The 21,815-nt window shown below is 39.3% G+C and overlaps 1 protein-coding gene across 1 annotated transcript in view; it reads right to left on the reverse strand.

The window, feature by feature from the left end:
• Positions 1 to 21,815, reverse strand: part of LOC139228563 (guanine nucleotide-binding protein G(q) subunit alpha-like) — a 119,543-nt gene that overhangs the window by 3,924 nt on the left and 93,804 nt on the right. The window contains exons 3-5 of the mRNA XM_070859680.1: positions 13,511 to 13,665; positions 5,344 to 5,472; positions 281 to 410 (exon numbers count right to left, since the gene is read on the reverse strand). Coding sequence (XP_070715781.1) covers positions 281 to 410; positions 5,344 to 5,472; positions 13,511 to 13,665 — 414 coding nt within the window. The remainder of the gene's footprint in view (positions 1 to 280; positions 411 to 5,343; positions 5,473 to 13,510; positions 13,666 to 21,815) is intronic.

Consider the following 21,815-nt stretch of genomic DNA (forward strand, 5'->3'; position numbering starts at 1 on the left):
TCGAAAAGTTTCTAGTCACAAGAACGTTTCAAAACTAGCGCAGTATTTAGTACGATTATAATTATAAACAGTTTCCTTGCGTTTCAATATTCAAATAGGAAAAGTTCTCAAATTTACCAGTCCCACATTGCAAATTATTTTTCTATATTTTCACATAATTTTGCAACTTACAATTTCCAATGTAGTGAAGTACTTCTCAATTAAGTTTGGACATTCAACAAATATTTTGGTCTCCAATGTAACACTGCTTTGAACACTGACTCTTTAAAAATACACTCACCTCATTATCAGATTCCACTAGAACCTGATCGTATTCACTAAGTGCTACTAAAAACATGATGGATGTCACGTTTTCAAAGCAATGTATCCATTTCCTTCTTTCTGACCTCTGGCCTCCAACGTCCACCATTCTAAAGAAAATACAAAGTACATTGAAGTAATACTTGGGAGTATATAAAATAATAAATTGTTACCTACCATCATCCTGCAACACACTAAATACTAAGGATGTATGTATTTTGCAAAGCATATAGTGATTGATCAGTATTTTTAACACTTTGCACAACATTTCTGTGACTGACTGGCCCAGAAATAGCTGTCACTTGACAAGGGGGAAAAAGATGTGTTTAATCAGCCCTGCTAGTTTGCATTTTTTCTCGTAACAGACAAAGATTATTATATGCCTATATTAAATAACCTCACACTTTTCCACATTATAGTCCATCTGCCAAATTTTTGCCCACTCATCGGACCCAAAAAGATCTCCCCAGATTCTGACCGCTCTGTTGACTCTCCCGGGGCTTGGCGCGGCGTGGCCAGTGGATTGGGGGGGCGGAGCGTGAAAGAATGCCGGCAGCTGTCCGCATGTGCATTAGAGTGTTCGCGCATGCGCAGTAAGCTCCTGCCGATGAGGATGCGTGCTGCAGCATGGGACCCGATGCGTCCCGCCCCTATCCCGGGCCGAGTGGCCTGCCGCACAGAAGTGTCTTCTAAAGCACTTGGTTCTTTTGTTGGCTGCCTGCATTATTGCCACTTTATGTCAATATTCTATACACAACTTGAAGACTTGAGGACATTGCCATGTAAAGGTTCAGGGAGAATTGTCTATTTTGAAATCCATCTCAAAAGTTTGATCGGGGCCGGGGGTGGGGGGGTGGGGGGAGGAAAGAGTTTTGATCCCGGGGGGGCGGGGAGGATGATAATTGTGTAGCCAGTAATTTTAATGAGCTTATTCAGACTTTCCTTAACCCTGTTGATGAAAATACTTTCCTACATAAGAACATAAGAATTACGAACAGGAGGTACTTCTATTTTTTATTTGGATATTTTGAAAAAATTGTGTAAATATGTTTTGTCTCTACTTTTTATTTTTGTAGTTTAAGCTTCCATGAATGCTTCTGTTGTATAGTAAATTAACTTTGCCAAGTTTGTCATATGATGTCCTGTATAGCTGTTTGATCCTATTCACATTCTTTAGTCAAGTCGTTAGTACCTACCTATGCTGATTTCTTAACTCTCCGTAAGGGTTTTCTGTGCGGCCACAAACGCTGGCCTAAGTTAGTTTGGAGTAACTATTAGCTGTCCAAAGTGGCCTAAATGGCCAAGACAGGCGTAGGTGGCTGGTAACGCCCCCTTTTGAAAAAGACTATAAACTAAACTAAAAAAATCCTAACTAACTCACTTACACTGGCGCAAATTAAATGTGCAAAATGGGGACTTTTAAGATACTCCAGAAAAATCAAGTTGCTCCAAATAAACAGAGCAACTCCTGGGCTATTTTGAGCCCATTGAGCCTATCTATATCCCTTTGTAGATTCTTTGCATCATCCTGACAACTTGCTTTCCCAGCTAGCTTTGTATTATCAGCAAATTTGGCTACGTTACACTCAGTCCCTTCATCCAAGTCATTAATATAAATTGTAAATAGCTGAGGCCCCAGCACTGATCCTTGTGGCACCCCACTAGTTATAGTTTGCCAACTCTCTGTTTTCTGTTAGTTACAAAAGCAGTGCAAAGATTAACAGAGGAGTTATAAACAATATGAAAAATGTCAATAGCTTATCAGGTGGCATAGCACCATGCAGCTGAGAACAGCTATGCAAAGCATAGATACAGGTACAATGTCCGAAAATCGGAATTGTTCGAAAACCGGACATTTTTGTGGCAGCCAAGATGGCTACATCGGGCAGCGAGCGACGAAGAAACGGTAAAAAAACATAGCGCAGGAGGGCCGCGAGGATCAGCGGGCAGCAAGAAGCGCCAACAGCGCGGCCCGAAATCCGGCAAAATCCAAAAACTGGCATGATCTCAGTCCTGAGATTTTGGACATTGTATCTGTATGACCAAATTTGATCTTGGTGGCTCCTGGAAGGATAGAAAACCTCAGAGAAAGTACCTTTGGGCTACATGTTTCCCATCGTGTAATGTATGCTCTAACAATCCTGAGTTGAAGCCATATAGGTCTTCTGGTACAAACACCTGTGTCGTTACATTATAAAAGGTATTCTTGTACCAGCCGATGTTTTTTGTCTGATTCCACTCCTGTGAAGCGCCTCGTTGTTTTTTTACTACTTTAAAGGCGCTATATAAATGCAAGTTGCTGTTGCTTTGATTTGATTGATTGTCTATTTACATGCATCAGAATGGAAGGGTGGCATGAAAGTCGTGAATATTAGAAAAGAGTGGAGAGCTGCAAGTTAGTTTCTCCATGTCACAGAATTCTCACCTCAAGCAAAACACCAGCTGGAAGGCCAAGCACTTTACCACAAGAGGGATAAAAATAAATGAGAAGGGCTAACTACTCATTTCCTAGGAGCTGAATCAAGATCAGACCACCTTCTTTGCCAGTTTGCTGTATGCCATGAGGAAACTGCAATAGGCAGGGAAAGGAAATGAAATAAGTCTTTAAAAAATGGCTCTCACAAAAGTAGGAGAAAAACTGTAGGGCTAGAGGACAACCCAAGCAACACTGTTAAGTCTTCCCAAATTGCTGTTATCACCTGTTGTAATTGGGGTAGAATCAATCCTTCCTTTCTCCACCCTTATTCAGGAAACCAGAAAAGTTTACCAATTGGTTCATGTCTGCTACCAGCCTCATGTTGTGATACCTCCTCATAAATTGCTCAAAGCTCCAACTTAAAATATTCAAGAAAATGCAAACTTGACAATTCATAGGAGATGGTGCCATTACGTCAGTACCAACAGTTTGTGCATCCTATATTTATACTGTTCAATCAATAATGCAGAGCACACACCAAGGCCCAGATTTTCTGAAAGGAATTATTCTAACATTGTGATAACTCATTTATTTGAATTTAATTACTGCTAGCATTAAAATAACACTGATTGGAAAATGTAAAATCAAATCTCTAATCAAGGCAGTTCGTGTATATAAAACAGTTCAAGTAACAAATCTGATTTGGCTTAATTTGACTGCTATAACATTATGTTTATTCACTGTGCATCATCGAATGGAGGTGCACAAAAGAACAGAAATGTCTGTGAAACCTATATTTTGAGATAATTTAAAAAAATGTAAAATGCTTATGCAGCTTTCTCTTGTCCCCAAAATCTAATGATAACTTGTATTTATATAGCGCCTTTAACGTAGTGAAACATCCCAAGGCGCTTCACAGGGGTATTATGAGATCTAAAAAATTTGACACCGAGCTGCATAAGTAGAAATTAGCATAGGTGACCAAAAGCTTGGTCAAAGAGGTATGTTTTAAGGAGCGTACGGAACGTTTAGGCAGGGAGTTCCAGAGCTTGGGGCCTAGGCAACAGAAAGCATAGCCACCAATGGTTGAGTGATTATAATCAGAGATTCTCAAGAAGGCAGATGAAGAATGCAGCAATTTATTTAATCTTGGAGGTATCAAAAAACAAATACCTAATTGGTACTGAATTATGTTCTTTTAAAGTTAAAATTATTTAACTTTGTCCTCCGCCTATCTTAGACAGAAATGTATTAACATAGAAAACAGATGCAGGAGTAGGCCATTCGACCCTTCACCACCATTCAATATAATCATGGCTGATCATGCAGCTTCAGTACCCCATTCCTGCTTTCTCTCCATACCTCTTGATCCCTTCAGCCGTAAAGGCTACATCTAACTCCCTTTTGAATATATCTAACGAACTGACCTCAACAACTTTCTGTGGTAGAGAATTCCACAGGTTCACAATTCTCTGAGTATTATTTTACAGCTGTGCTCCTATACTTAACAAAAATATACTGACAGTTGAAGTCCTTTTTCTCACATAGACATTATGAAAAGTTCCAAAGAGTGCGTGTGGGGGGAGGGAGAGAGGAATTCTTTCACACTAAAATAAAGATTGAACCAACTTCCACTGATCTTGGTACTTCTGTAAAAATGCAACTCTTGCGCATTTCACTTTGTAAGTAAGTTAAATGTGTTACAATATAGGCAGACTAGAGGAGAAATTAGTTTTTTTTTTAAGCATCTTAGGAGCTTGGTGCTTCATATATGGAACAGAGGGGCAGCAGTTAAAGCTGAGATGTCCTCAAAGAACAAAACTTGGCACAAAGTCAGGTCCTACAATTTAACATTTGTTCAAGTGCTATTTATGATGGGTCGAAGGACAAAATAACAACGCGGCCCACACATTTTCATTACAAATAGTATTGCCAAAGATGGTCGATTAAAACTTTCATTACCTTGCTGAGAGAAGGAGGTGGTTTTCAGAAACAGAAGATAAAATGAAAATTAGCACTTCAAGAGCTTTAATGGTAAAAAAAAAAGGGAATTTCAATAGTAGCTGTCCTTATTTAAAAAAAAAGGTTCTGGGCACCGTTCATTTAATCCCTGGTGTTTAGTACATGGCAGCCTACCAGTTTGACAAATGATGCCTTGTAGAGGTAGACCAAAATAACACTACTGCAAACTGAATGACCTAATTTTCTATGGAGATCTGCCCTACTTATCTACACTACAGACAACTTCTCATAGCAGTATTTCCAAACAAATACCAACTTTGATATTAAATTAGTTTCAATTTAATTTGTTTGGACATTTAATTGTCCTTGAGCTTTAAAAAAAAACTTTAACCAGCATGTGAATCAGTTTTACCCCAAACAAACCACCAGATATTTTTTTTTAAGTAGAAAAAAGAACACAACACAGACTAAGACATACATAAATCCCATAGCCATCTTTTATAGTTATCTTCATCAAAAAAAATCATAAGGGATCAAATTTGAAATAAAAAGGATTATACTAAATTGCAATAATATTGCTCACTTTTCCAGGATGAACATGCACAAAAATGCAATGCAACAGACAGAAAATTAGTTACTGATTTTCAGTAACCACCTGCTTCTACCTGAAGATGATGCTTTGTAAGTCGAAGGGGTATTCAATGATCCCTGTTGTTGGGATTCGAACTCTAAGGACATCCTGTTGTGTGGGTAGATAGGCAGGATCCGATATACGTTCCAAATCACTAAGATAGCTACAAACAAGGGAAAAACACATGAATACAAAAACGACAGCATGTGAACCCCTAAAGATAAATTCGCCAACATGCTTCCCTGCACACATTGTGAATAACCCTTAGGGGCTGTTCTATTTTCTGAGATGTGGGGGTGGAAACTATTTCCTGGTGACCTCCATATCTCACTGAATTGTGCAGATATTTCCCATGATACAGTTAGTCTTCTCTCAGGATGACTGATCTACACACTTTGTTTCACCTACAGCCACATACTCCATCACAGCTGACAGTTACTTTGACGATACCGTGTTCAATGAAAGGAAAAGAACCCAAAAAGAGTTTTATCTAATTTTTCATCCTGCATGACTTTAAAATGTTCCTTTTGTTTTGCCACAAAGCAAACGTATTTCTAGAAAATGAGACAGTAACACAAGAAGCTCAATGGAAAATTCAGTTTTGGCCAAAACCAACATCAATTAATTTGGAGCAAAATTATGTGGGGACAGACCAACAAAAAGGGATGAAGTAGAGTAGCAATTATTTTGATAAAACATTTAGAGTGGTCAAATAGCAAAGCAGTTATCTTCTTCATCGCGGTTGTCTCAGGAGTGAGTGAAAGAAAACAAGCATTCAGTTGGATTATTTTCTAGCATCATCAGCTTTATTAAGTGAAATATCTAACTATTTGGTAAACTAGCTTACTGTCTGCATTTCCAACCACGCACGCAAGCCTCATGTGGGTGTCACTGGCAAGGACGGCCTTTATTGTCCATCCATAGTGAAGGTGGGGGTGCTCCTATTATATTTTTGTTCCAGGATTTTGGCCCAGCGACAAAGGTGATATATGTCCAAGTCAGGAGAATGTGTGACTTCGAGTGTAACTTGGAGTGATTGTTGTTCCCATGTACCTGCTGCCCTTTTCCTTTAGGTGATGGGGACAACGGGTTTGGGAGGTGCCCCAAAGAAACCGTGGGAACTTGGTGTCATATATCCTGTCGATAGGACACACTGCAGCCAGGGTACGCTGATGGTGGAGGAAGTGGATATTTAAGCTAGTAGATGGGGTGGTGTACTACTTTGATCTGGATGATGCAGAGCTTCTAGAGTACTGTTGAAGCTGCACCCGTCCAGGCTATGGAGAGTATTCTATCACACTCCTGACTTGTGCCTCATCGGCTTTTGAGAGGTGGCGTGCTGCTTGCCTCAATACACAGCATCTGACCTGCTCTAGTAGCCACCACATTTATGTGATTGGTTGAGTTGAGTTTCTGGTCAATGGTTGATGGTGGAAGACTCTACAATGGTAATGCCACTAAATACCATGGGGAGGTGGTTAAGCTCTTTTTTGTTCGAGATAATCATTGCCTGCACTTGTGTGGCGTGAATGTTTCTTGCCACATTAGCCCACACCTGGATGTTGTCCAGGTGTTGCTTTTTAAAAATTATTTGTTCCTGGGATGTGGGAGTCGCTGGCAAGGCCAGCATTTATTGTCCATCCCTAATTGCTCTTGAGAAGGTGGTGGTGAGCCGCCTTCTTGAACCGTAGAGTCAACCACATTTGCTGTGGGTCTGGAGTCACATATAGGCCAAACCAGGTAAGGACAGCAGATTTCCTTCCCTAAAGGACATTAGTGAACCAGATGGGTTTTTACGACAATCCAGTAGTTTCAGTCACCATTACTGATCCTAGCTTTTTAACCCCAGATCTATTTGAATTTAACTGAATTTAAATTCCCCAGCTGCCATGGTGGGATTTGAATTAATGTCTCTGAATCAGTAGTCCAGGCCTCTGAATTAGTACAGCAGTAACATAACCACTATGCTACCCTACCCATACATGCAGGCATGGACTGACACATTATCCAAGAAATTGAGAATGGAGCAATCAACAAATAGCCTCTCTTCTGACCGTATGATGGAAGAAAGGTCATTGATGAAGCATCTGAAAATAGACCTGGGGTGAAGCAGTAGACAACAAGGATTTAAAAAAGTGGTGAGATAGGTGAAACAAGGCGAGATGCTTGAAGGAGAAGTATCAGAGTATAATTGTGCTGATGCTGTTTTAGAATAGTGTCAACATCATTGGCATGAAGACCAGGAAAAAAGGAAAATACAGTCTGACAATTAAGAAAACTAAAAGGACTGTCCAATGTAACCTACACTGGCAAGGGGCTGAAACCATGTTCCAGTTTAACATTGAGAAGTGGAAAATGTGGAGTCGTAAACATCTTTTTAGCTGGGGAAAAACACAGTCCTGGGGCTTTCAGGATATGGGAGCAGACCACTACAGGAGGCACCACTTATCTACAACATTATAATTAATTATTACACATTTCCCTAGAATCAATTAAGCTGGGTTACTTCCTTTGGTATATGAAGGACATTTAATGAAGAGAAAAGGTATTCCTCAAAATAGTTCATACGTATTTTACATCATTCACATCATTCTTATATCGAAAATCACATTTAATTAAATACAGCACTGAAACAAGACGAAAAAGGACCGGTCAATGGTAAACTCTGTAGGTTTCTTTAATCTTCATCGAAGCTTTCCCACAATTTTTCAACGAACAAAATACTTTTCGGGAGTATTGCAAGCCAAGCTAATAACACTCATCTGGGCTGGACTGATGCCATTTTTATTGATGGCATGTCCCAGTGCATTAGCTTATTGTTTGAAGAAACTGAAAAAGCAACTTTATATGATCAAGCTCTCAGGGACAATTTCATTTTCTCCCCAGTTAGTCTAATCATTTGTATGGTATACATTCACTTACAGGATTTAAGTACCTTTATATTAAAAGTAGCCATAGAAATTTACACTGGGGAAAATGATTTGTTGAAATTTGTAGACCAGTGTAGGAAATTCTACAAAATTTGTAGAACCGCTTTTCACAATCAATATTTCGTGATTTTGTGGGTAGGATTAACTGGCTACAAAAGAAAATAGTTCTGCAATAATCTTTTATTGTTTAAATTACCACAGAATTTAAGTTCCCCCCTCTTGTAGCTGTAGCTAGTTACTCCCACCCACAAAATACTGAATGTGAAAAATGGTTCTACAAATGTTATAGAATTTTCTATAAGCTCAGTTAACAATTTTCCTCCCCCAATATTTAATAGTGATGTTAACAAGTTGTGTTGGGCTCTGCAGCCTCAAATATATTTCATGCATGAAATTGAAGTCTAAGATCTGATCATTCTGTTATTTGTGCACTAACATTTTGAATGAAGAAATAACGTGAATTAAGGAATGTGAATAATACAGCAAAGTGGGCATTTAATGCAAAATTTAATTGCTAGATAATATGAATTAAGCAATTTTGAATAAAGAGTAGACGGCTTAGGATGGACAGGGATATGAAACCTAGAAAGTCCTAATCCTTCATTTTTTTTTTAAGTGCAAAACATCGCTAATATTAATTCCATACCCAATGACAAGTTCAACACCAATGGAAACAAAATATTACAATGGCATAATATCCTTCATATTTAATACATTTCTATAAATCTAGACTGAGATATTATGGGCCAACAGACAATCGTATCAATCTTGGGGGAAAAAAAATGATTCAATTGAAAAAAACACAGAATTATGCTGTATTATAGCTGGTCTAATGTCCCATGGATACTGCAAACAAGACATTTGTCAATTAATAGTTAATTTATTTTCACTTTGGATACAACAGAAGACGACTGATCCTAACTAGTTAGCAACCCAATCCTAACTAGTTAAGTAACCCAATCTACAGATTGACACTGAATGTCTTAGACAGCGATGACTACAGTATTTATCGCATCTTTAGGAGTGACAGCGGAGTCACTTTACACGCACAGGCATCTTCCACCCTTCAGGATGTAGTTCGGGACCTGGAATATTAGGTCCTTCATTGAAACACCTGTGAACTCATCCCTTTTTGGCGTGGAAGCAAGTCTTCCTCGATACGAGGGACTGCCTATGATGGTGATGATTACAGAGTAAACACTTGGAATGGATTCCCAAATAAAGGTCTGAAGAATCTTGGAGTCATTTAAGAACCAAATGGATGCTGCAAATGTGGGGGCTTTATGGTCATTCTGGATAGATTAAGATCAAACGCGTGTCCTCATCGATAATTACCTCGCATTCAAAACTAGTTGGAAACTGTTTTTCTTCTAAGAACAGTGCATTGTTTCTTTTACTATACAGTGAGAAGTATACTGCAAACCAATTAATTTACTCTTTTCCACTTAAAACATAAAAGTAGAAAGGTTTAGGAATCATTTATGACTGGCAATATTACCACAAGCAGCAACATTAGAAAGTGTGCACCACTAAGTATAAGTTTAATTTCCATTTTGAAATGTTATGGTCTAGCCCTTAAGATGCAAATATAGGTGGCATTTGAGCTATTGAAAAGTACTGCCCATCCCAATTATACTCTAAAATATCTTTCTACTTCTCTCCTCTCCATTCTCTAAGTGGTTTGTAATTCAGTCACTATTGATGTCTTTCCTTTAATAGGATTGCTTGTCTGCTTCTTTTGAGAGCTCAGCCCAATCTCTCCATATCCTCCACTCATTCGCAGTTCTGAATTGTGCATGTGGATGGCCCTGTTTCACAAAGTTATGCATACCAATTTTCTCCCATTTCAGTGCAAACTTCCATTAATACAGTACTGTATGGCAAAGACAGTACCATACAAGTCTCCCCAGTCCTCCAGACCTCTGCAGTGTCTGTTGGTAAGAAAGTTGCAGTTGAGGACATCAGATAAATGTATTGTGATCTTCAATCACTGGTGGTAAAACTTTAGAAGTTTCAAGCATGCACAGAACTATTCCTCACCTCTTCTTCAAATATCCTTATGGCAATAGAGAATTAAGCATTGTCCCTTAAAAGTGCTTTGCACGATAAATGAAAAATTTACAAATTGTTCTGTTTGAATTTGCATGTAAAACAAGATCATAATATGGCAAGAACACTGCTGAAGATTTATTTTCCATACTGCTACACTTGTTTACACATATGCATTCTGTCACCATAAATCAATGCTGTATGTACTGCAGTGTGGGAAATGAAATCTGAGGGAGTGTCGTGTTACAAGGCTTGAAGTTTGTTCACTTTTAGTGTAGGGGTATCTAAAGGATGCAAGGCAGACAGCAAAAAAATGGATCTGAACGGCAAGAGTATATCTTCAGTCAGAAGTAAAGAGTCAGGATTTTTAGATACAGTAATTACATGCGTGATTCTGCACATTTTTAAAACACAATCCCAGTTATAAGGAATCATTTTTACTAACTGCTATTGAATTCCAGCTTGCTACCAAACATCAGTGCCTGTGCTTTTAAATACACAGGATTTCAGCTTCCGGCTGGACTAACACCAAAAAGAACCAAGGGAATCTGATGTGTTTTCTCATGATTAGTGAAATTTGATTTAAACTTGTTTCAAGTTAATTTATCTCACTTACATTCAAGTTCAGAATGTTCAGTTTAGCTGCCCTTTAAGATAATGAGATGACATCACTTGTAAGAGGGTAGACAAGATAAGGGTAGTTCCCAGAATGGCCATTTTCCAAAAAAAGTGGAGAAAACTTAATAAAATTTGATTAGAATGCAGCAAAGTATGAGAGGCATGACAAGTTAATCACAAAGTATCCAATTGGACAGTGTATAAAATTCCTGGTTTCCCCCAATTTCAATGTTCAGTTACGTTTTAACAAATACTCAACCAGGCAAGATAATTCTTAAAAAGAAAATTGCTCCAAATTAGTCTATGCACAGAAAGCCAATGAAACAGGCTCAGCATTCTCAATTCTGTGGAGTAGATGGGCTGCAATGGAAATGCTTTGTCATACTTCCCCTCCACTAAAATGGAGGCATCAAGGAGCACTTTAATTGCAATTTTACAAAACACCCACTCCTCAATGCATTACAAATAATTGCACAGGATATATGGCACTGATGACATAAGTAGAATGAGGGATGAGATCCTGCAGGCAGAGTTTAGGGAGCTAGGAGAGAGATTAAAAAGCAGGACTTCAAAGGTAGTAATCTCCAGATTACTGCTGGTGCCACGTGCTAGTGAGTACAGAAATAGGAGGATTGAGAAGATGAATGCGTAGCTGGAGAGATGGTGTAGGCGGGAGCGGCTTTAGATTCCTGAGGCATTGGGATCGTTTCTGGGGGAGGTGGGACTTGTACAAGCCGGACGGGTTGCACATCAACAGAGCCGGGACCAGTATCCTCACTGGAGGTTTTGCTGGCGCTGTTGGGGAGGATTTAAACTAGCTTGGCAGGGGGATGGGAACCGGAGAATAGATTCAGTGGGGAGAGAAGCAAAATTGGAATTGGGCAGCAGAGAAGTAGAAGTAGAAAGTGAATTTGGAAGTCAGAGGAAACAAGGGCTGGAAAATAAACAGGGGAGTTTGGCAATACTAAATGGTATATACTTCAATACAAGGAGTATAGGAAATAAGGCAGAAGAGCTGAGAGCAGAGATTGACACTTGGGAGCATGATATTATAGCTATTACTGAGACATGGCTGAAAGAAGGGCAGGCATGGCAATTCAACATTCTTGGTTACAGGGTTTTCAGACGGGATAGAGAGGGGGTAAAGAAGGAGGGGGTTGCAGTATTGATTAAAGAAGCAATTACAGCTGTGAGAAGGGATGATATGTTAGAGGGGTCAACAAATGAGGCCATATGGGTTGAATTAAAGAACAAAAAAGGGGTAATCACACTACTGGGAGTGTACTATAGTCCCCGAAGCAGTCAGAGGGAGATAGAAGAACAAATAGGTGGGCAAATTGCTGTGAAGTGCAAAACCTATAGAACTGTAATCGTGGGGGATTTCAACTACCCTAATATTAACAAGGGAAAAAGGTAATGTGAATGGTACAGAGGGTGCGGAATTTGTAAAATGCATTCAGGAGAACTTCTTTAGCCAGTATGTAACAAGCCCAATGAGGGAGGGGGTGGTTCTGGACTTGGTTTTCGGGAATGAAGAGGGGCAGGTGAAAGGGGCATCAGTGGGAGAGCGTTTTGGTGCTAGTGATCATAATTAAGTAAGATTTAGGGTAGTTATGTAAAAGGACAAAGGGGGACCAGCAATAAAAGCTCTCAATTGGGGTAAAGCCAATTTTGCTGAGCTGTGATGAGATTTGGCCAAAGTGGACTGGAAATGGCTACTCGATGGTAATTCAGTGTCAGAGGAGTGGAAGGCATTCAAGGAGGAGATCCTGAGGGTACAGAGCAAGTATGTTCCCTTAAAAAAAAGAGGGCGCTGCTCCTGATTGTCGCTTGAGTGATCCCTGTCAGAAATACATAGGCTGATGTTGGATGGGACCAGAAGCAGCTCAGTTGTTATGATTACATGGGCAAATAACTGCCAACACTCCCTGTCAAAGCTCTCACATGAATAATGGCCAATTGAGGTTATCTGTCACCAAAAGTAACTTCCTCAGCAAATGGGAAGGTGGCAGTTTGAGAAGAAATTGGAAACAAAGGAATATGGCATCATTAATTCCAACAGAAAACTTTAGAAAATTGTGCAGAATTTGCTGCTCTAGCATTAATGATGATATGGGTGGGGGAAATCAGAATTTCAATAATCATACTCTTCAGTTGTTAGTATCTTCTTCAGGTTAAACTAAATCAAATAATATAATCTATGAATGTTTTGAATACAAAACAAAGGTGGATGTGTAATTATGAAAGTGGGCATGTTTGTAAATCCTTTCGTTATGTCTCGTCATTTTGAAATGAAATGAATAGATGGTTTGTCTGATCATGCACTGATAACACAAATTGTTGCTCAAGTTGAGTTGGGAGCTTAATGGAGTTGTTGGGTTGCATAATTTGTGGAATCAGGGCATGATCCAGATAAACCATCCAGTCATTTCAAAATGACAAAATAACTAAAGCATTTACAACTATATCAATTTGCACAAGTACGTATACACCTTTGTTTTGCATTCAAAACATTCATAGATTATATTCTTTGATTTAGGTTAAGTTATAGGAGTCACATATCCTGGTTTTACCCAAGACGGTCCAAACAAGTCACGTACTTACTATTTAGCAGAGTCTGACAACTGATATTCTCGTCTTCGGTCGTAGCACTCTTGAATTCCTGGATCATTCCACAGAGTCTTTATTGCACTCACATATGGACTACTGAACGATGATACTTTTTCTACATCAACCTCTCGAATCAATTGTGCATTGGCCTATAAAGCAAAACAACAATATAATTGGTTCTCAAAAGCAAAATACTGCAGTTGCTGGAAACCTGAAATAAAAACAGAAAATGCTGGAGATACTCAGCAAATCAGGCAGCATCTGTGGAGAGAGAATCAGAGTTTAACGTTTCAGGTCGATGACCTTTCATCAGAACTGGAAAATGTTAGAGATATAACAGGTTTTTAAGCAACTAGAGGCAGAAAAAGGGGGGATGGGAGGAAAGAACAAAAAGGGAAGGTGTGTGCTAGGGTGGAAGGTAGGCGAGATTAAATGACAAAAGGTATGATGGCGCAAGGCAAAAGGGGGTGGTAATGGGACAAGTAAAGAAACAAAAGATGGTTTAGAGGAGGTAAATGGCAATAGCAGAATCATCAACAGGTCCCATCTGAAAAATTGGGAGCAGAGGTTATGATCTGAAATTGTTGAACTCAATTGTTGTCACGAAAGCTTTAAGGTGCCTAATCGTTGAGCTTCATTGGAGCAGCGCAAGAGGCCGTGGACAGAGAAACCAGAGTGTGAGTGGAGCAGAGAATTAAAGTGACAGGCGACCGGAAGCTCAGGGTCACTCTTGCGAAATGAATGGAGGTGTTCCGCAAAGCGATCACCCAGTCTGCGTTTCATCTCTGCAATGTAGAGGAGAGATTCGTGAGCAGCGAATACAGTATACTGGACTGAATGTAGCACAAGTAAATCACTTTCACCTGGAAGAAGTGTTTGGGGCCTGGGACAGTGGGAAGGGAGGAGATTAAAAGGCAGATGTTGCATCTAATTGGTTCTCTTCACCAAGACAACACAAAAGGAATTGCCATCTATTATCCATGTTAAATACATATGTACCACTGAAACCATTACCTTCCTCCACCTCCTCCCTCTTGGACCCAAGGTTAGAAACACTTCTATCCCTGACATGGCCTCAACCACTTGAAAACTGCTTTCATCCCTCCCTCTTAAAAATCGCACTCAGCTCCTGTATCTATTATCTATTGCTATTATCTTCAACTATTACTCCTCTACAAGATGTTTGCATTAATTATTGCCAACAAACTATATGCACCTATGTGCCTTTGAATCTCCCAGCTGTCCGCTCAGGCTAAATCCAGTAAGTGTGCAATCTTTCACTGTTCCACTCCAAGCTAAGCTTTTTACCTATCCAACCTATCAAGTTTGTATTCTTCCAGCTTCAGAAATTGCTTACATCCCTGGCATTGTTGAAATGTTAAACTATGCTTTCACCAGATCGACTTATATAGGTACAGTAGAAGGCTATTCAGCCCTCCATCTTGTTCCTCCATTCAATTAGTTCCTGGCTGATCTGTGCCTCAACATTTACCTGCCTTTGCTTCATACCCCTCAACACCCTTACCTAACAAAAATCCATTGATCTCAGTCCTGAAAATTTCAATTGACTCAGGATCCACAGCCTTTGGGGGGGGGGGGGGAAACAGGGGGAGAGAAAGTTGCAGATTTGCACTACCCTTTGAAGTGTTTCCTGATTTCACTCCTAAATGGGCTAGCTCTAATTTTAAGATTATGCCCTCTTGTTCTGGATTCCCCTAGCAGAGGAAATAGTTTCTCTTTTTCTACTCTAATCACCTTGCTTAGATCACCACTCAATCCTTTGAATGCAAGGCAATACAAGCCAAGGTTATGTAATCTGTCCTCATCATTTTATCTTTTAATCCCCGGTGAAATCTGCACTGTACCCCTGCCACAACGAATATATCTTTTTACAATAATTGTTCTATAAATGTAAGTTGTTGTTGGATAGTAGACAGCAACTGTATCTTTTTCTTTTAGATAATAATAATTCATACTTGTGTTGATGGGTTCTGCTATGTCTTTAGATGCTCTGATAATGACTCCACGAGGCAATGTATTGCACTTGAACTGTAGTGACCTTAGTCCATTTAATATAACTCCTGAGTGAAGATCACACAAGGTGGCCTGCCTTTTATACTAGGTCAGGCACACCTGTACAGGTAACCTACAAATCTCCCACTGCAGTGCCCTCTGGTGGCACACCTTAATGACCATACAGCTGGTGTACAAGTTTCCCATAGTAGTGCCCTCTGGTGGCACATCATATGTAATAGTACAAGCAGTAAATATGTCTAGATACATGACCGGTTCCTTGTAGAAACATGGAAACATGGAAACGGTGACTATTTTTGAACTCTGGATTCAAAATGTAAATGTATAGAATCTTTATATAAATTTTAAATTGGGCAAAACACTGTAAATACAATCCTTTATACAAACCAGTACTTTCAACCATACATTTTTTCCCCACTTGATTGTTTTTTCTGCATATTTATGTTCTGCATACCTTAATTTGCAAATGGTCTACATTTAAATTGTTTTATAGGAGTATCATGCCACAATTTCTTTGATTTGTCTCATTAGCATCATATTTTGAAGAATGTACATGATGCATTTTCATTCCAGAATAGAAGGTTACTTTCCTATTCCTTTAAGAATCAATCAATCAGTCAGGATCTTATTGAATAGCAGAGCAGGCTTGAGGGGCCAAATAGTGTACTCCGGCTCCTATTTCTTATGCATTATTGAACATGTTGCAAACGTTCCAGATCCTCAATTAAAATGTGCAGGTTACCAAGAATAATATTTTAATGATATCAAAGAAGTCATTTCTGGATTAAACGCACTGAATTTAGACCATGCATTAGATCTAGGTGCCAAGTTGGTGGCCTGGCAAAGACCTTGATTGAAAACAAAAGAAATTAAAGATCAGAAGAATTACAATTTTCAAGTTGGGAAGACAATAACCACAGCCAGTAAATGCTACCTTTGTTGTGGGAAAACTGTTATAGGCAGTTATGAAAAACAACAGCATATCACTTGCAAAAATCAATAAGGAATCAGCGTGGATTCTGAAAGGGAGATTATAATTGATGAACCGACCATATCATTTTGAGGTAAAAGGGGTTATTCTTCAATCTCAACTAAGGATGTGCAATAAATGCTAGCCTTGCCAGTGATGTCCATATCCAGGAATCAAAAAATAGAGATTACAATTGGTGAGAGAGTCACAGCATTCCATTTCAAAATGCATTGAAAACTCCTATTGATCTTGCCAGGAGAAAAGTGTCAACATTTACAACTTACTATTTACAAAGACTGGTCAAGAGAACATTTGTTCCAAAAAAAGCACTGGTACAGTAGTGTGACTTTGTAAGGGAGCATGCAGTCCCATTTCAAAGCTGCTGGGCTAATGCAAGCCCCTCAGAAAACTATCCCAAGTTAACTTTTTCTTTAAACAAAATTAATAATCCTAGACTGAAATAAAAATATCATGGTTTCATACTTCACTGGCTCCCAGCTTCAGTTATAAAATAAAAACAAGCCATCAATAAATGCAGCCTCATAAACTGACTGTGGATCCTGCCCAGAGGGGCTCCCACTGTACTCCGCAGCATGCTTCAGTGCTGTTCTGACATGGCCCACTACTATCCAAGCACTAGGTGGTGCCATCACACTCTCTTTCCCACCCCCACCCTGACACGATACCAACTACCAATGAGACCATTTTCTTGCACTGACAAGCGCATCAGTTTTTTTTGACAGCATCCATCTGACATTTGGAGGGAGGGAGGGAGAGGGAGAGAAAGAAAAAAATTAAAATCCTGTTACAGGGAGACAGGGAAGAGGGAAAACAGATTTTGTTAAATGGAGAGCAAGTGCAAAAACAACAACTTGCATTTATATAGTGCCTTTAACATAGTAAAATATCCCAAGGCGCTTTACAGGAACATTATCAAAAAAAAGTTGACACCAAGCCACATAAGGATATATTAGAGCAGATGACCAAAAGCTTGGCCAAAGAGGTAGGTTTTAAGAAGCACCTTAAAAGGAGAGAAAGATAAAGGGCTTTCGGGAGGGGAATTCCAAAACTTGGGACCTAGACAGCTGAAGGCAAAGCAACTAATGGTGCAGCTATTAAAATCAGGGATGCGCAAGAGTCCAGAATTGGAGGAGTGCAGATATCTCAGAGGGTCGTGGGACTGGAGGAGGTTACAGAAGTAGGGAGGGGCGAGACCATTGAGTGATTTGAAAATAAGGATGCGAATTGTAAAACTGAGGGGTTGCCAGATGGGGAGCACATGTAGATCAGCGGGCACAGGGGTGATGGGTGAACAGTACTTGATGAGAGTTAGGATACAGGCAGATGAGCTCATGTTTATGGAGGGGGAAAGATGGGAGGCCGACCAGGAGAGCAATACAATAGTCAATCCCAGAAGTAACAAAGGCATGGATGAGAGTTTCAGCAATATAAAAGGGGGGGAAAAAATCCCTTACTGCTATTTGGGAGCTTGGGTCGCCATAGTTAATTAAATAAATCTGGAATAAAAAGCTAGTCTCAGTAATGGTGACCATGAAACTACTGGATTGTCGTAAAAACCCAGCTGGTTCACGAATGTCTTTTTGGAAAGGAAATTTGCCATCCTTACCCGGTCTGGCCTATATGTGACTCCAGACCCACAGTAATGTGGTTGACTCTTAACTGCCCTCCGAGTTGCTGAAACAGCTACAAACAGTAGCACACAGACTGAAGCGGTTCAAAGCGGTGACTCACCACTACCTTCTGGAGGGCAAGTAGGAATGGGCAATAAATGCTGGTATTGCCAGCGATGATCACATCCCAGGAACAAATAAAAAAACAAATGCAGAGATTTAGTGACAAATATGTGAACTACCACTAGAAAATCTGCAAAGGGTACACACATTTGAGGCAAATATTAAAGACCTCACCATCACCCAGGCAAGTCACTGATTTACTCATTCCTTCATTTTATGGTACATTTTTCATGCAATGTCCCCACTTTCTGGCCTAGAGAAGCTGACCCTAATCACTGGATCAGGACCCATAAGGAATCAACCCTGTAAAAAATGCATGGAAAATTAGTGTCTTAAAGAAAATATATAATACATAAACACAGCTTACTAATTGCTGAGCTACACAGGGTAACTGAACGCCAAATGTGGCTGTATTCCAATAAATATGTAGTTGAGTTACATTCACATGATCAAATGCAAGTGAATGCATTCTGCTTTTCACAATTACTAAACCCACAATCTTCATGTGACTTAAAAGGGAGCATAACTTGCACTAATTTATCATAGCAAAGATAGAGCAAGCAGTAAAGGCATTCACGCAGAATAACAGTACAAATAATGAAAAAAATCTCAAGTTGATTATTTACTCAAAGTTTAGAAATCCCTGGAATTCTCGGCAATCTATCTTGTAATTGCAACACCTGAATACAGCAATTTCATAATGTTTTCTTCAGACAATGTGAAAATAGGTCTCTGACACACAGTCGGTTCAATGATAGGCAGGGTGCCCATTGTAAACCTTTTTAAATAATGTTCTTTTTTTTTTTAAATGGGCCTAAAACACACAAGTTTTTAGAAACTAAACAGCATAATTAGAACCCTTGCAGCTCCTGGTCTTTACATATCGGCTCATCGCAATGCATACCTCAATTTAGTTTGAGGAGGCAGCAAGCAAGGAGCAGAATCCTGCTGGTTAATCTTTGAAAATCTGTCTGCTTCAGATCCATGAAAGAATCAGAACCAGTTTTTCCAAAAAGGAAACATTTACGATGGTGACCCCCTACCCACAATTATTCAGATAATCTATCTAATGGACTGACTGTGAGCCAGAGACTACGCAGTGAGTGTCATCAGGCTATCCAAACATTGGACGTACAACTTAAAGAAAGGAAATTGCTGTAATGATGGGTATGTTACAATTACAAGACGAGTTACCTAGAAATTCTAGGGATTTCTAAACTTTGAAGATTGTGGGTTCAAGTCCCACTCCAGGGACATGAGCACAAAAATTGAGGCTGACACTCCAGGGCAGTGCTGAGGAAGCGCTGCACTGTCGGAGGTGCTGTCTTTCAGCTGCGACATTAAACCGAGGCCCCATCTGCTCTCTCAAGTGGACGTAAAAGATCCCATGGCACTATTTCGAAGAGCAGAGGAGTTATCCCCAGTGTCCTGGCCAATATTGATCCCTCAATCAACATAACAAATAAAGATTATCTGGTCATTATCACATTGCTGTTTATGGGAGCTTGCTGTGCACAAATTGGTGCTGTGTTTCCGACATTACAACAGTGACGACACTTCAAAAATATTTAGCGCTGTAAAGCGCTGAGACATCCAGTTATCGTGAAAGGCGCTATGTACATGCAAGTCTTTCTTTTTATGACTAAGTGCCTGCTGTAGATTTCCTATGGTAAACGGACATAAATTGTGTCTCTTTTTAATGTGATTATTATTAGCAGTTTCAGCGACCATCAAAATCAGAATACATTCGCTTTGGATTTAATCATATGAATGTAACTCAATCACATATACACTTGCAAAACTTCAAGAGGCAACAACAGATTATGTTACAAGGGCTTAGAGCTCCCATACTGTAAACCACAGCTTAACCATCATATGGTAAAAGTAGACAACATAGTATACTTGGTCGCATGCCACACATTTCTGGGCTGCTACCACTAGAAGAATCATGAATCAAAGCACAGACTATTTGGAAGCAACAAATGTAAAATATTATTGATGAACTTGTTTTGATTTGTATTGTAATGTTCCTGTCAAATTTCACAGTTCAGCTTAATATGGAGTCAAAGTAAAGCAGTTTGGACTTTTGTAGTTTTATCCCATATGGATTGAATTGCTGGGAGGTTTTAAGACACTTCTCTTTCAAGATCAGTTGTAATTATCTATTTTACTTCTGGTAGAATGCAAGGACAATAAAATACAGTAAGGTTTCGCTGAATTAAAACCAGGATTTGGTATGACAAAATGCATCTGATGCCAGTGAAATAAGAGAGTCCAAAGTTAAATCCAGAGGTACCGTAGTGGGATGATGTATGACTTGTAGATGGGGTGGAGTCAGCTTTGAGCACCAACGCACTAATATCCAGGTTCTGAGATATGTGAAGAGGGCAATTGAGTCCAAGTTTGAAGGACAGAATAAATGGATGTCTTGACTGTGGTATCTCCAATGACTGGATAGCCTGATGACACTCGCTGTCTCATCTTACATACGAAGAATGGTATTGAGGATGCTCATCGAAGACTCTCCTGTGCAAATACAAATATTCTACCAACATGTAATTCAACAAGCTCATAAAAATAGTCTCTTGACAAGACTACAATCCGGTATACTGGTACTGAAATTTGTGTTAGAAACTGAACATTTTTAAATGCAGAAAGTAAAGATAGATACACAATCAATTCTCAAATAAACTAGGGTTTATTCTTTCCAGACTAGAGGTATTACAGACTAAAGGTGACATTTTTGTCATTCTTAATTAAGACTGAAGCAAGCGTATATCCATGCCACCTGATGGTTAAGCTGTGGTTACAGTATGGGAGCTCCAAGCCCTTGTAACATAATCTGTTGCTGCCTCTTGGAAGTTTTGCCAGTGTATATGTGATTGAGTTACAACTGTAGAAGTATATACCTGTACTACATAAAATAAGAGGCATCCTGAACACTGATAATGTATTGAGTAACAGCAGCAGCTTCCAACAAGCTCATCAAAATGACACATTGTAAAAACTTCAGAATTATTACTAGCCCTGTGTGTTCCAGTTGTACATTGCTACAGAACAGTCACAGTATATCCATGCCACCTGATTCAGTTGCTCATTCAAACTCTGCTCCAGGACTTAATCACATAATCCACCTTACATTCAGGGTAGTACCATCTCAGGATGTCTGCCTGTTCCAGTGGTTCAGGTAGACATTAAAGAGCATATGGCACTGTTCAAGCAAGGGGTTTACCCACTTCCTGGCTAACAGTCCTTCCTCAACCAATTATAACCATCAATCATCTCTTGCTGTTTATGGGATCTAGTTGAGTGCGAATATTTGTACATGTTATCGTACTTCTTAGCTAAGTGAATGCAAGTGATAGATGTTTATGGAAGACATGATGAGACACGATTACAAATGCAAATCTTGCCAATGTGAATTCACTTTGAAAAATCGTATTGACTAAACTTTATATCAGAGTAAAGTTCAGAGCCATTTTGGCAAAATTAAAAGTTTTCATAACAGTTGCAGAACCTAATCAACAACTACTGAGATATT

The sequence above is a fragment of the Pristiophorus japonicus genome, chromosome 18 (assembly GCF_044704955.1).
Source record: "Pristiophorus japonicus isolate sPriJap1 chromosome 18, sPriJap1.hap1, whole genome shotgun sequence".
Taxonomy (NCBI): Eukaryota; Metazoa; Chordata; class Chondrichthyes; family Pristiophoridae; genus Pristiophorus; species Pristiophorus japonicus.